At 38.7% G+C, this 16,877-nt stretch overlaps 1 protein-coding gene across 1 annotated transcript in view; it reads left to right on the top strand.

Annotated features, from left to right (window-relative positions):
* LOC149286481 (LHFPL tetraspan subfamily member 6 protein-like) overlaps nt 1-9,990 on the top strand; it is a 72,072-nt gene extending 62,082 nt beyond the window's left edge. Inside the window, exons 2-3 of the mRNA XM_089494022.1 lie at nt 2,726-2,824; nt 9,872-9,990. Coding sequence (XP_089350148.1) covers nt 2,726-2,824; nt 9,872-9,990 — 218 coding nt within the window. The remainder of the gene's footprint in view (nt 1-2,725; nt 2,825-9,871) is intronic.
* Nucleotides 9,991-16,877: the final 6,887 nt, after the last annotated feature.

Genomic DNA, 16,877 nt, shown 5'->3' with positions numbered 1-16,877 from the left:
TAATGTGGTTAAGTGGAAGGTGGGGCATAAAGACTCAAGGGCAAAGAATATCTGATATACTCCTAACCTCAATGTGTGAGGAAAGGGATTTACGGAAATTATTTCAGAGGATTTAAAGGTAAGTAGACAATGCAGTAGAGCAGCAGGTAATGCTAGCAGAATGCTTGGTTGTATATGGAGAGATATTAGCAGTAAAAAAAGAGGGAAGAGCTCATGCTGTTGTACAGATCACTGGTGAGACCTCACTTGGAGTATTGTGTACAGTACTGGAGACCGGATCTCCAGAAGGATATAGATACGTTGGAGAAAGTGCAGAGAAGGGCTACTAAAATGGTTTATGGATTACAGGATAAAACTTACTTGGAAAGGTTGAAGGATCTTAACAAATATAGCCTGAAAGAAAGACGTGACAGGAGGATATGATAGAAACATTTAACATAAGGTAAAACCAGGGACTACGGAAAGTATTCAGCGTTTGGGCAGACTAGATGGGCCGAATGGTTCTTATCTGCTGAAACATTCTATCTATGTTTCTATAGTAATATGCATTCGAGAAAAACGTATCTTTCTAGCTTCCTCTCTTATTTAAGTGAAGCGTCTGATATAAACCTGCCATCATTGCCCGAAATGTTTGTACATTTCTTTCCCTCTTTTGTCGCTATGTAGAATAGTTTTATTTCTTTAAAAAAGTGAAGCATTTTTGAAGCCGATTGTAACTTACAGCCTTTATATAACAGCCTCTACGTACAGAAACCCAAGACATGATTTTAATTACTTCCGTATCTCTCTGTGTACCTAGCTTTCCTGTGTGACTGACATAATTATTTTCAATTATCTTCATGTTCCTTGGAGTGAGGGAAGTCCATTTGGTTATATCTTTGTAATGTCGCTGCCAGTAAATCCTCTCTCTTGATATCTTATGATCACTATGTATGCTCTCCTTGGGAGGTGAGAGCAGACACTTGTGTGGTGGTGTTGACATCCAACAGATGGCTTTGTTTGAGTGCCACATTTTTCAGCACTGGTTTGGGCATCTTAAGTATTCTGCTTTAGAACTGTGAAATTAGTGATTGATCCATTCTTCTGCTTGGCTTCTGTTTCTGGCTTCACTTACTATTCATGAAAGCCTAATTATCACCTGTCTGCATATACAGTGTTACTTTAGATGGTACTGGTAATTATGGTGTCTTAAACATGCATGCCTGATATTATTTAAATGAAGGTGACTGCCTTTCACACTTTTTGCATAGCTTATCAAAAATAATACAGTGCATTTTAGTTATTCATTCTTTAAGGTCACCAAGTGTCCACATTCTCTGGAGACACTTAGCTGACTGAGGCCCCAATTCACTATTTGGCCCTAGAAGCATCCTATGAAACCTTCTTAATTATCTCTATAATTTGTTTTTTTGGCTTTAAATCCCACAAAAGTATCTGAAATGGGTTAAATTATTTGTAAAAACTCTCAGACAATATTTTTGTACCACCTTTAAATCATATAATATGGAATGTGAGAAAAAATACATATTTAACTCAGTAGGGCATGTGTCCTAATTTGGTTAATTAATGAGCGCCCATATAACACAACCATAAATCCCCATTCTGCCCTAAAGGCCTAGAACATAATGTTGGCTACTATGTTTTTTATTTATACAATTGCATTAAAATGTCCCCAGTGTACCTGGTGTGATCATTATCCTTACTTTATTAATGTGGCTATGTGTCCAGCATCTTTTAGTGTTTGTTATGGATGTTAGACTTTTCTCATAGGTGGACTGACCTGTTGTTGTCTAGGATCTCTGGCCAAATGGGCAGTAAGGAAGCAAAGGTTACCGCATGTGTTGGTATGCTGACTGCAGCCACATCCCATAAAATTACTGGGAAAGAATAGGGTGCTCTAATGTGTAACCCTACTAGATTGGCTCTGTTTGAGCTGGTACCTAGACCTTTCTCCTTTCTTCACCTGATGATTCCACCATGTATCATAGTTTTCATTAGTGAGGCAAACAGCGGTTAGTGGGAGTGTGTGCCGGTGGAGCAGAGTGCAGTCAGTGTGTGTGTGCAGCAGTGTGGCTGAGAGTGTTCAGCGTCAGTGTAATGAAAGAGTATCACCTCTAAAAAAAAATCGAGGACAAATCACAAAAAATAAACAAAAATCTAACAAAATTCTTGCTCTTCTGGGTACTAAATAAAATTCCACTTTACTCTAAGGATGAGATGAGGTGTTACTAACACAAAAGCTGTAGCCCAACAGCAAAACAATCCATCAGTTTTGTAGTCACCCACCTCTCTTGGCTGAAATAAGGGGGAGGCTAAATTGGACCAGATTGGTCATTTCTAATTAGACCAACTTGCTTCACCTGATTAAATCCTGGCATCGACTTTTAAAGCTACCCTGCAAGTGTCAAAAGTTTATTTAACTTGCTTGGTAAGAGCAAAAAGAATTAGCTGAAGTTTGCGTTATGTAGATTCCATACACTAATTTACCACACGATCTCCTTGATAATGCAATATAATGATCATATGGCTGATACGTGTTTTTATTTAGTTTTGTAATAATTTATAACTAAAGGTAGCTTTTGAGGACCTCTTCATTAATAGGCATTAATTGTCACTGCCTCTATTTGTCAAATATAGACTTTGATATTGCTGGCTGTATTGGCAGACAAATGCAAGCAAGCCCAAAGAGGCAGAACCTCATGATTTCACTGTGTTTTCTCTACAGGGCTGCTGATTGGATCCGGCTGTGCGTTGTACCCTTTGGGTTGGGGCAGTGAAGAAATTCGACAGGCGTGTGGAAACCTCTCAGATCAATTTGAGTTGGGTAAGTTCAACAAACTCCACAGTACTGTTGTAAATTTAAACTCAAAAGTACAAAATTACTTTTGTTTTAAAATAAAACTTGCAAGAGGTAGGCAGTGCATTAGGGATAGATATGTTTGATTTTAATGTAAAACTGGGAGATGCCAGTACATGTGATGTCAGGCACAGCTTTGCCATCAGCTACTGGGCATTTACCTTGTGTCATATGTGGCAAAAGTTGTAATGTCAGGAGCCCACACAACCTCACATCCCTCCCTTACCCCACATGCAGAGAGCATAGACTCTCTACAGTCCCGATAGTTGGAAGATTTGTCAGGGTTGCCTACAGCAATGTTGGAGTTCTTTCCATATGTACAGTGGTGTGAAAAATGTTCTTTAGAAATTCTATGGTTTTACATATCAGGACATAACAATCATCTGTTCCTTAGAGGGTCTAATTAGGTTTATACAATCTCAGGTGAACAACACCACAAAACATATTGCACCGTGTCATGGTTTATTCAACAAAATGGAGAGATCATGTGTGAAAAAACTAAGAACGCCTTATGATTCGGTAGCTTGTAGAACACCCTTTAACAGCAATAACTTGAAGTAATTGTTTTCTGTATGACTATCAGTCTCACACATCATTGTGGAGTGATTTTGTCCCACTCTTCTTCTTCTTTACGACGTAGCTTCAGTTCATTAAAGTTTGCAGCCATTTGTTTTTGCACAGCTTTTTTAAGGTCACTTAAAAGTAAGGCATCATGTATGATTTTAGAGACATATACTGTATATCCCTAATCACGAGTGTAATCATTATTTCTCCAGTTCTATATTAGAAAAAGTCTCTATTTTTCACACTTTTAAAAATAATAGCAATCTTGGGGTGTTGCTCACACCATCTCGTATACCTACTAATTTTAATTGAACTTCACACTTGCTAATCACTTTGCTTGGATTTTGTGTTACATTTCAATTAACTCCATGGAGCCTGAGATGTAAATTAGTGAATTCATCTAAAAAAAACCCCTCAGAAATGTATTTGAATACTTGCTACCTGTATTTGAATATTTTATAAATTAATTTTTATCCTTCTCTGGGACGATTTAATCTTTTAACAACATATAACAGACATACCACCTCTTAAACAGTATCGTAGACCCAGACACTTGATATTATTTTAAATTGTTTCTATTTTTATTGTGTGTGTTTCTTTGTTTAAAGATATGTTGTTAATAAAAATACCTACATCACACAGCAGGCCGCATACGCAAAATGTATACTAGACTTTAAACCAAGTACAAAAGCAGTTTTGATGTTGAAGAGTCTATAGGCTGTTTCTGAAACATCACTATGGACAAGGTTTTCCAATAAAAAAAATCTCCTGTAGTTGGAATGAACTAACTGAGCCTTAATTTTTCATGTTAGCTGACAGAAAATTTTAAGGCACTGAACTTCAGTGTGGTGTTACTGAGTTTTTCCTCCAAAGTTTGTCCCAGGAAGGATCCTGCAGGAATAGAGCTATAGAATTATAATTTCTGGATTTTTTAATTTATACAGTATATGTACTGTATATTGAATTATTAAGGAATATTTGGGATTGGGGCAGTGGTATATCTACCTTTGGGGTCACCCTAGGCCCAACCTAGGACATCCCTAGTCGCCTCCACCTGCTTGGTTGGCTTCTTCAGTCATACCTGGGAAATGTTTGGCTCCGGCTACCCGGAGTCCCTTTTGCAGGTTGCGTGTAGGATGTGCAATTATTAATGGCTAATTGGACCGGGAGTGCGTCACGACCCGGAGTTGACCCTTAGTTACCTGGAGAAGCAGTGTTTCACCCAAAGTCTTGGGTAAAAACCTAGAGAGTTCCTAGTTATTGTCTTTAGAACAATTATAGGCGATGTGCACAATTAAGAAACCGAAAGACAAGATACGACATCATATCCCGGTGAACAATATCTTTAAGAAAATCTTTAAGTATAGTGTAAATGGCCACCTGAGAACATTTGGTGGGAGGGAACTCGGCAGGCAACAGAGCAAAGTGGAAAAAATATGGGCAGGAGTGGATGTGGCTGCATGCTGCTCAACCGCCCAGAGAAAGAAGAAATTGACTTGAAGACGTAGTTATAATCTGAGTTCTAAATAAAGCTACTCTCAAAATGAAACACTGTCAATAATGCCGCAATGGCAGCAACTCTCGGCTGTCCTTTTCAGTGGTGGATATATTTACTCAATCTAGAGCCGCCATCTGACGTTTTGCGCTCCCTTACAGAACAAATCCTGCCCGGATGACCCTGCCTCCACAACACCAGTATTCTCAAGTTTTTTTAGTGGCAAAGATGGGACAGACAAGGCGTTTGATGTCACCGGCAAACTGTTTGGGGGCACAGACAAGCCGTTTGTGTGCAAAGATGGTGCACACAAGACGTTTGGGGGCACTAATAAGCTGTTTGGGCACAAAGTGTGTTTAGACAAGCCTTTTGGGGACAAAGACATCATCGACGCGTCATGGTAGACTAGTGACTCCTCTACATGTAAAGGCCTAAGATGACTACATTGTATTTCCGCCATTCAAGGACATAGTATGGAGTGAATGAGATTACACACGCATAGGCGGACAATTAAACCCCTCCATAATCAGACATAAGCAGTCTCAGGAAATTTACCCCCTCTATTACCAGATATGTGCAGCAGTCTCAAGGCTATTAACCCCTCTATTACCAGACATGAGCAGTTTTGGGCAATTAACCCCCTCCATTATCAGACATTTAACCAAGACGTAACTGCCTTTATTATCAGACATTAATCACAGTCACATACATATCACACACAGGTTTCGTACCTGGTGCTGGCTGCAGCTTACATTGAGTTCCATGTGGACTCAAGCGTGGACAGGTCCCTTCTGATTGGCTAAGACCTCCTCCATCCTAGTGAGGGCTCCTCCTCCAGCCCCCTCTAATTAGTGGTCCAGAGTTTGTCTCTACTTCTGTCATTACAGTTCTAATAGTTGTACCACCCTGATCGTGAATATGGGTCTTCTTGCTTTGGCTGACCTTTATCTAGATCTCAGCAAAGGATTTATTGCAATGCATGACATTTTATTATAACAAAAGCATAACCAATTTACTGGTTGGTAATCTTTCCAAATGATTTATGTGAATGTTAAATTGTAATTTTGCATCACCATGTGCTCTCAAGTCTGTGAAATTGCTAATTTCCCCAAATTCTACACATACAAAAAATTAAAAGGTTCTATAAGGACCATTGTGTAAAGATATTAAATTAGTATTAATGGTAATAAGAGGAGTTGGAGACATGCAAAATAAAGGATAGAAGGGGGGGGGTTCACCTTCACAGAATTTTTAACATGAAGTAAAATATTACCTGTCAGTAACACATTTTGTAGACTCGTTGCCAATCCCATCATGTTGTAATGAGGTAGATCTTATTGTACCTTTTGTGTCATTACTCAATATTTGTATTTCATCAATGTCATTTTCCTGGGTTGATGATGATTTCATGCCTCTAGGAGACACCAGAATGTATTTTCAGAAAATGGTTCTCCTGTAACTATTGAGCAAGCACTTTAAGAGCATTGGTGTTTTGCTAGATTAGCAAGAAGTCCCTGCTGTTCTGTGATGGACATGCGTGCAACACACATTATTTACGCTAATATATTGAAGATGCGACTGGCATCCTGCTTCACATATTTATCTTCCTATAGGTCACAAATGGTATGTGGATAGGTTTGTCTTGGGTTTAGTTCCCTTTATATAGCTTTATTTTGGCCACTAACTCTTGTATGATTTTGCACTTGCTGCTCCAAACGCACTCCTGACATTGGGTTAATTTCCTGTCGGTGACCTAGCTTGTTTCTCACACCTGACTGTTTGGCGTAAGTCCGGACTTTTGTTATTTTTGGACAATGCTGACTTATTCAGTCAACCTTTGCTTGTTCTGTGACATTGAGTTCCTACTATTGAGTCCCACAAATCTAGTGCTGCCTGTGTCAGGGCTAGTGGTTTTGGCAGTCCTGCAGTCATTGCCTCCTCTTGGGCAGACTATATGGGCTGAATGGTTATCTGCCATCAAATTTGTCTTGGGAAAGTGGCTGAGGTGAAGTTGGCAGAGATTCACTGGACGTGACTCGAAGTCCAGCATCTCAAAACCTTAGACTTTTTTAATTTATTAATTAACATGGAGGGAGTGTTGAATCTGTCCGCAACACCCGCTACAATTGTTAGTGACCCTTGCAATGTTTCTTGTGCTGACAAATGCTGGCTGGGCTTAGTTCTGATCCCTACTGCTGGGGGAGAAAGAATTAGGAGCATGAAAACATGCCTCTCCTAAAATGCCTGTGTAGCATTGTCTGAGTAGGTGCTTCAGACCTGGACTTACTGCCTTCCACCAGGAGGCAGAATCTTTGCAATGAACAAGCAGTAAGAGAAACAACATTTGTGTCACTGATCCCTGAACCGAACACCACCATTACTGCCCCTTTAATAATGATCCGCTGTATGCACAGCACGAGTGGTTGGATCCCTTCCTGCTCAATGAATAGGTTGGTCAACTAAAAAGAATTCACGAACCACTAAATACAGTATTTGTTCTTGGATTAATATAACAATAAAAAATTACCTTTAAGAAAAGCCCCAACACTTCAGATGTTCTGCTCACCTTGATATAGCTATAAAAACGAGATTAAGAAGCATACATTCATTGAACCTTCAATATCATTGAACATAGTGACCCTGCTGAGCAAAGAAACCCACTGTAGCATGAAGCACACTATAAAGCTGTATAAAGAACAGCTAATCCAGCCTATTATTTACATACATCAAGTTCATTGTGGTCAGATAAATGAGCCAAATCACAAATGTAACGACAATACCATTTGCATTACACTTTTCCCATAACCACATGTATAAACATAGGCTCTGTTTACTTTACATTTGTCAAACGACTGCCCTACAAGACTATTATTTACTTTTCAACTGCCTATTCAGATCAAGATGAAATAATTCTAATTGAGCCTTTTATATGAAAAGGTAATTCTCCGGGGCATTGCGCTGTGTAATGTCCTCCAATTTAAACCTGTTTACATTTTGGCATTGCTTTATTAAACAAATGAACCATTTTTGGTTTTCAGTTCCTTGCCATATGACTTAATTCCACCCCTTTTGGCTTGGCCTATTGGTCATGACTAACGCAAAGATATGTTTATTAAGGTTTGTTCACATATGTTGATTCTTAATTTCATCTTTTAATAAAGTTAAACATGACAGACTTGCTACTTCTAAAACCTTGCTAAACCTAGCTTTCCTCTTTGATCTGCTGGTAGTTTTAGAGAAACCTGGATGATTTTATGCTGATAACTCACTGTGAAAGAAAAAAGCACAGCGGGGTTTTTGATCATAGTTTATTGGGTTTATTCACCAGTGGGTGATGGCTGGTGAGTTTTCAATAGTTTTCTGTTTCTTCTCCCAAACTTTACTATTCTAAATAAAGAGTTGACCACAGTGAGCTTCTCCTGCAAACAGAGCTTAAATAGCCATCGTTAAATCAGAAGTGTCACCTACCCAACCGCTCCAAACTCGCCTGACAAGCCCTGCTTCAGTGAATACACATGCAGTATTAAATAAATCAGAATATAGGTGTTGGATATAATATTTTGGATCTGGTTCATCTGATGTGATTTAAAAAAAAAAATGTATACATTTCTAGACTTTCACAAAGTATAGTGCAATCTAGTGCAAAGGAATGGTCTGTCTAACCCCATGCCAACTTTTTGTCTTTGGAGCGTCCTTTAAAATGTGCATAGTGTTTGTTCGCCAAATACTAAGACATATAGATTGATGGGCTGTTTAGAGCCATTCACTCCAGAAGCATTAAGCTGAAACATTGCAGTCTTGGTGACTTTGCAGATGCACGTTTTGTAGATGTAATGTGCAGGACATTCCATAAAAAGTTACAGTATGCCAACTAACACAGCTTGGGTAACAAGCATGCATGGGAACTCTGTGTTTGGCCCAGAGTCTCTAGATAAGGCCCTGCTTCCTTAAGTATCTTGGTGAGCGTCTTGTCACGACTGCCATACGTAACCCAGGAGCACACACTTCAGAAGTTCTTCACCCAGCTGCACCTACCGAGGGTTTAAGCCCCAACATAAGCAAACATGGACTTTGATGATCCCAGTAGTGGGGAGGCTCAGGTATAGACCAGTCTATATATATATATATATAGATACTGATAGTAAAGGACTTTCTGATAACTGTATAGGTAAGTATGTCACAAGTAAATGCCCAGAACAGTTAACCACTGGACATGCGACATAAGTGCAGAATGGGTAGTCAGCCAATGATGAGTTCAGTACACTAAAGGGGTAGTCAAACAAAGCCAAGATCAGTACACGGAGCAGGTAGTCAGAATACCCATGTACAGTATACAGATCAGGTCACCAAGGTGCAAAATTGCAGGGCAGGGTGTAGTCAGACAGGCCAGCTTTCAGGCACATACCTGCCAGATATGTATAACAGGACCACACTAGGGGGCCTCAGAATGTTTTTTTAAATCTGGTGTAGAAATAGTGTTGAATCAATAATAACTTTGTAATAACCGATATCAGGTTACTATAAATGTATTATTGACTGAATACTTTTTTGTATCAAGTGCATGTGGATAGTTGTATCTTTGTATTTTGGAAGTGTGTGTTGTGGGGATTTGCACTCTAGTCCCTATAGCAGCTGGTATATTTCCCTGGGCACTGGGTTCTCACCATACCTTTTCAAGGGAATGCTAGTTTCTGTAGCAAAACATGCCTATCAATTAAGTACCTGTCCTAGATGTATCTACTCTTTTTGTCAAGAGGTTTACCAAGTAGGCTAGAGCTTATTAGCTGTCTTCCGTAGACTGGCTTTTGCTTCTATGGTTCCAAAAATATAGAACTGAGGGTCTTGGCACTTTTTATAATAGTAAAATAAATGACATCTCTGGCACTTAAAAGATTTTTGAAAGAAGCCACAAATTGTTTCCATTAACATAAATGTTCGCTTGCTGTCTGTTTCAGGTCAGTGCAGAATCGGATGGGCATACTACTGCACCGGAGGTGGAGCCGCAGCTGCAATGCTTATCTGTACCTGGTTATCATGTTTCTCCGGAAAGAAGCAAAAGCAATACCCATACTAACAGTTACATAGGCCGTATGAGCTCAGTTTGCAGAGAAAGAGTACAGATATGGACAGTTGACACCATGTAGGATGATGGACTTAATATATTATGTAAAGGAACACGTGTCCTCAAAAATGTGGATTCTCCAGAAGGTTTAACTTGCTCTTGGGAAACCAGAAATAATCAATGAAGGGACTAATGCAGGATGTGGACTATTCCCAAGCCTTCTTGCTGTTGCAATACTGCAACGCATACCACCTTCCGCCAGCTGCTCGCTGGAAGGTGGTGGAAGTTGTAGTTCACCAACAGTCAAAAAAGGGTCCTTGACCCTGAAATTCTGTTCAGTTAAAGCACACACACAAAGAAGCACCAATGCAAGTTCCTTGTACAGCATTTGTGTATAGTCCTTTTAAAGCCACTTGCTATTACAGCACTGACCCTTTTAGTAACACAGGGGACAACAGACAGTATTATTTTCCCAGCTGTTTCATAGAAACATGTAAATCTTTAGTTGGACCAATATTCACCACTTATTCTCGTCCCCATTTTTATGTGTACACCCACACGCAATCGTAGAGATATATATTTGATTATCTTTAAATAAGATCATGCAATATGTAAAATAGGTAATGTTTTATATGCTCACAAAATGCAATAACCTGTAATCTCATCAGTGTAACCTTAATATTTGAGTATAAAGAATTCAGTTACTCTCATAAAACACGCATATAATCCATTGAGGCATAAAAAATCATAATTTGTTCTTTAGTTGTCATATGTTTATGCTATACTGTGACCATTATCATTTTGTAAAATGATACATGTACTATTTTACCTTTATATTTAAAAAATAAAACTTGTAAATAAATGTGATATCCTACCCTTTTTTCTAAAAGATAAATACACAGAAAAGAATGTATGGGACGTTTGATCAAAGGAGATATACCATATTTCTATCTGAAAATATAAAAGTGTGTATGTATATATATATATATATATATATATATATATATATTTACAGTCATTTCTCTATAATGAAACAAAACAGTCAGTTTTGTCCACTATTCCTAAATCCACCATTAGTAAGCAATATGTTGTCTAATCTAACAGCAGATTCACTTACTTCTGTTAGAATATCATTAGAGGCTTTCTTACTCTGGGGGTTTGAAATGACAGACCCACTCGATATACAGCACATTGACTCTGATGCAACTACTGTTGCGTGTACGATGGCTAGTGGCATTACTGTACAATCCGGCTTGGGCATTATGCCTAATTTAAAAGAATGAAGATCAACTCCTGCCAAGTCGGGGAGCCTCAGCTACTAGTATGACAGTTTGCCCTGGTATATATAGTCACTACTTGTCTATAATTTTGTGACAAGCACCCAATGAATATGTTCAGTTTTGTGGAATACTCAGCATGTTGGGTGCTCTGCAGCCCTTCTCACCTGTAGACAAGGCTAAGCTTTAGTTGACTGGAGCAAACTGGAAGAAATATGGTAATATTTGTATTAGCTTGAGAGAACATTATTATTATTGTTGGTTTATATAGCCCCATCATATTCCGCAGCACCGTACATGGAGTTTTTAGTGGAAGCTGACAATTTGTGTTAGGCCAACATAGACGAAGAAGATAAGTTGCATAAGCTTTTGGGACCTTCAGGGTCTCTTCTTCAGATGGAATGGCAGAATAAGTATAGGATAGTATTAAATACACACAACATCAATAGAGACAGTGGTGTAGGGGAACAGACTTAGTGGAGGATGATAAATGGTTTTGGGGGAGGCAAAGGAATTTTTATGTCCTGTCCTGTCTGTGACTTGACTGTGATATATTTAATAAAAAATGGTGGATGGGTAATAATTTTGGCTCTGTACGCCACCACAATGGATTTGAAATGAAACAACCAAGATGAAATTAGAGTGCAACGACTTCATGAAGTCTGGAACGCATAGACATCACCAAACACTGGGTTTTGTACTTTGTGATGCTTTGCCGGGCCTTTCTTGCACCTGTCTTCAGTTGCTGGTTTTTTTAGGGTCTTTTCTCTTCATCAAATAAAATGCATACTCCATTGGGTTAAGATCAGTGGATTGTCTATCTCCTGGAGAGTGTTATTCACTTGGTTGGATGTTATGAAGGGGTTTTTCTTTACCATGGAAAGGCTCCTACGATCATCCATCATTTTTGTCTTCCATGGATGTTTTTTTCCCTCAGAATGTGCCAAACTGTTGATTTGGCAATTCTCAATGTTCATGCTATCTCTGTGATGGATTTTTTGCAGCCTAAGGATGACCTGTTTAACTTGCATTGAGAGCTCCTTTGACCACATGTTGTAGGTTCACAGCAACAGTTTCCAAATGTGAATCCCATACCTCGAATCAACTCCAGACCTTTTACCTGCCTGATTGATGAAGAAATAACAAAGGAATAGCCCACACTTGTCCATAAAACTGCTTTTTGAGTCAATTGTCCAATTACTTTTGGTGCCTTGAAAAATCCAATTCTCCCCTCAATTTGTACATAAATACCCTCAAATTAAAGCTGAGAGACTTTACTTTAAACCCATTATTTAACTGTAACTTGAATTTATTTTCATAAACAGCCGAAATAACAAAAATAAAATATTTCTGGTCCTAACTGTATGTATTCTGGAAAAGATCAAGCATGGGGTCCAAACCATCTGTGCAGTAGCGTACCTAGTGGGGGGCGGGGGGGGGCGGTCCGCACCGGGTGCCGCTCATCAGGGGGGTGCCAATTTGCCGACACCCGGCAACCCTCCAGAGACTGACAGTAATGTCCGCCGCTGGAGGAGCAGGCTCGCAAGATCCCGGCGCACAACACTGAAGCCGCGCCCACTGCTGTCCGTGCGCTCTGAACCGGAAGAAGACAGAAGAACTGAAGAAGAGGAGGAAAAGGAGCTGTAAGGAGAAAAGAGGAAAGGTAGGAAATCATAGAGTGAGAGTGGATTGGTGTATGTGTGGATTGGTATATATGTGTGGATTGGTATATATGTGTGGATTAGTATATGTGTGGATTGGTGTGTGTGTGTGGATTAGTGTATGTGTGGATTAGTGTATGTGTGGATTGGTAAGTGTGTGAGAGTGATGGGTGTTATGCTGTACCATTTCCAATGAATTTTTCATTTTATAATTATGCTCTAAAGTACATCATAACTCCCATCACTCTATACTGTTCCATACAGTGGCAGAGCTGGGAGACAGAGGCCTTGCACCCCCACAGCAGGACTCCTGAAAGGTAAGGGAACTTCAAAGAGGGAGAGGGTAGATAGTTAGGACGGGGTAGATAGGGAGAAGGGGGTGAGACGGGGGATAGGGGGTAGATAGGGAGAAGGGAGTGAGAAGGGGTAGATAGGACAGAAGGGAGTGAGAAGGGGTAGATAGGGCAATCATACTCCTATCATGCCAAGTCTGCGAGTATATCTTGGAATCTGGGTATGCCTGGGCATGATAGGAATGTGATTGCTGTTAACAATCATATATATATACATATATATATATATATATGTTAATATTGTTATTTAATAGTTTTGTCCTATTTTGGTGTGTTACTAACTTTAAATAAAATATTTTTTTTATGGTGTGGGGGGGTTATATTCGGTTTCGGCCAGGTAAGTGCTGCATTTTCGGTTTCAGTCCAGAATTCGTTTCGGTGCATCCCTACTACTAATGAAGTGGCAGGCCTACACCACATCAATGTTTGGCTTAGTATATAGTGATAGGAGTTATGCTGCACTATTGTCAATGTCTGGCTCAATGTATAGTGATAGGGATTACGCTGTACCACCGTCAATGTGTGCCTCAGTATATAGTGATAGGTGTTATGCTGTACCACCGTCAATGTCTGCCTCAGTATATAGTGATAGGTGTTATGCTGTACCACCGTCAATGTCTGCCTCAGTATATAATGATAACAGTAATGCTGTACCACCTTCAGAGTCTGCGCCGGTATAAAACAGTAGAAGCTATGCAGTTTTAAAGTGTATGTGGGGGGGGCCACATACAGGATCCGCCCCAGGTGCCAAATACTCTAGGTACGCCCCTGCATCTGTGACATCCTTAGCAATATGGCAGGTTTCCCCAGACCACAGGGATGCAAGATGAAAAATTCATGGAAAATCAGCAAGGTGAGTACAAAGAAGAGAATATTTTCAGTAAAAATGTTTCCTTTATTGAAATGTGACCACCTATGCTGATAGCTGCACCTTAATGAACTAAAAAGTGATTTAATTCCTGCCCACTTCCAGGTGTGCTTGGGGGAGGAGGGGGCTGTTGGCAAAAAAAAGTCAAATCCATATTTTATAGTATAATTCTTTTTATTTTTTTGACAGGCCAGGTATTCAAAACAAAAAAGAAAATGTTTGAAATACCTGTTATTCAGTGAAAACCAACCCTTTCTGTATTAGGCAAATCAAGTATTTATTGTTATTCTAAGCAACTCAACAAATATGGTTTTCTGGCTGATGAACCAAATGCGATGGATAAATATCTAAAAATGGTTTCCGTGCTCATTGAATAAACTTGCGGCCTAAATGTTTTGTGGACAAACCATGGTTACCTGAGTATAAAAGTATCTTAAAGAAAATAAAAAAAAGATTAACAATATTGAAAACTAAAATAAATCAAAAACTGGATGAGTGGTAAGCCTCACCTCTGTGCCCCCTATTTGTGGAATGGGTTCATAACTATGAAGAAGTTGAGAGTGTAGAGTCTTAATATATAAAAACCATGTCTGAAAAGATGTAGGCTTTTAAATTACAACTGCAATGTATTGTCTTTATCTGAAGTTTTAATCTCAAAAGGGAAATATTGATGGAAACAAAACAGCTATTTTCTTTGTTCGTTGATTTCTCTCTAATTACCTGTCCTGGGACATGTCATCTGTTATGTTCAAATTATATTTCAGACAATGATAAGTCTAAAAACACCTTATTTATGGTCTCTGATGACAGTTCATGTGACAACAGCAGATATGAAAGTATCTTAATATATGTACTTCCAAATTTTGGTAATCCAAAGATTATTTTTTAATTATTTTTCTTGGGAAGATGAACTGTAAACTGTCACATAATTAGGGGAAAGGGGCACATTATTTAATTATTTAGTAGACATTAAAATGTAAGAAACCTTGATAAATATAATTTGGTTTGTTCATAGTTTGGTCAATCATTATACTTTATTCACCCTACTATCTATGTTACACAGACTCTTAATAGCTTCTGTGATGCCTCCTATCATGGAAGAAGCTTCAAACCAGGCAAAGAATTGGGTATAACCTTAAAGCGACAGTAAATCTTACATTGCAGTAAACATTTTTAATGAAAAGAAAAAAAGCTGCTTAACATTTTAATATAACTGAATTAGAGTTTAAGTATTTTCTAGTGTATTTCATAACGTGTAGGTGTTCACCACAAATATTTCCTTCTAAATAACACAAACAGCAATATATGTGTAAAAAATTAATGTCACATTTTATTCCTACACAAAGCCCATTTTTTAAGAAAATGAATGTAATATTAAGATTGGAAATGCTTTGCTGCAGATGTTTGATGGAATTAATTTGAACAATCTGCAGGATATCATTATATCTATTATAGAAACTAATAGTGCACTTACTCCTGCGTGATTAAAATAATAATTAAACAAACTTCCAGTGAATAAAATTGCATATAATCTGTTTTAATTGTAATAATTGATGTATGCCATAAAAGTAAAAAAAATCCTCATTTCCATAGAAATCCCCCATGTTGCTGATTTATATATATATATATATATATATATATATATATATATATATAACAGATCAGTTATAGTTTCCTTTTGTGGGCTTGAAATGCTTCGGCGACCATAAGCAAAGCCATCTGGATCACTGTAACAAGGTTACTAGTTGTTACAGTGTTAAAACTTGGGTGTAAAAATGCTGCAGCTCATTAACCAGCTATAAATGGTAGGAGACTTGGGAGCTCATGGCTGGGTAAGGATTAGGATGTGTGCCCTGTTCTACCTTAAGTTGTTTGGACTGGGCAAGGATATTGACATTTAAATTTGCTGAAATAGCTGTATTTGTTTTTGGCTAAATAAAAGCCTATATCTTTTTTTGTTTATCAACCTGGCTTCCAGTCTATTACTCTGCTGAGATGTCCATTCCAAATGGTGTTAGCAGTGGCATTGCAGAGGGCCACATTTAAAAAAATAATAATATGGAGGATTTTCTGCAGTTGTTACAGCAAGAGCGTGCACAAGCTGTTCATAACGAGAAGTTTGCACAACTGCTAGACCAGAATCGAGCAATCACATCTATCTGACAGGCTTGGTTTTCCATAATTCACCGGAGGATGGAGAGCTAGTGGTGGAGCATAAGCCAAGCTGAATTTGCAAACTAGATATTGTAAGGTCTTCCATGTGTCCAAAAGCATGTAGGAGGACCCAAATAAGGAACAGTTATAGAGGCATTTTAACTAATTAGTTAAATTAGGTTTGGCTCACAAGGAAATCCTCCTAAACAGCCAGGCTGAGGCATGAGTTGCACTTGAGCCAATGCCAGCTCTGCAATTTATGGTTAAGTATTAGGTAGACGGGTGATATATAAGGGGGCAACAGAGACACACAGAGAGGGGCAGTGATTAATTCACCCACCCAGAGGCATATTCTAGAGATGGTTTGTGAAATGTCAGAATTCCATAATGCTGCATGTTAGAAGACCTGTAGGCTATGAAAAGTTGAAAATAGACTCTTCAAGCATGACAGTGCCTTGTGATCCAGCAGCCAACATCTATATTAGCAGCTGGGGAGAGAAGCTCTAGTAGTGCAAGATGCCACCTAGCAAGCTGTTAGGTAAAAACACAACCATTAATCATCTGCTTACCAACCATATCTAATGTT

Source organism: Sceloporus occidentalis, unplaced genomic scaffold (genome assembly GCF_023333645.1).
Source record: "Sceloporus occidentalis isolate IW3139 unplaced genomic scaffold, rSceOcc1.0.p SCAF_68, whole genome shotgun sequence".
NCBI lineage: Eukaryota > Metazoa > Chordata > Lepidosauria > Squamata > Phrynosomatidae > Sceloporus > Sceloporus occidentalis.
Note: the sequence above shows the minus strand (reverse complement) of the source record. Positions and strands in the feature narration are given on the sequence as shown.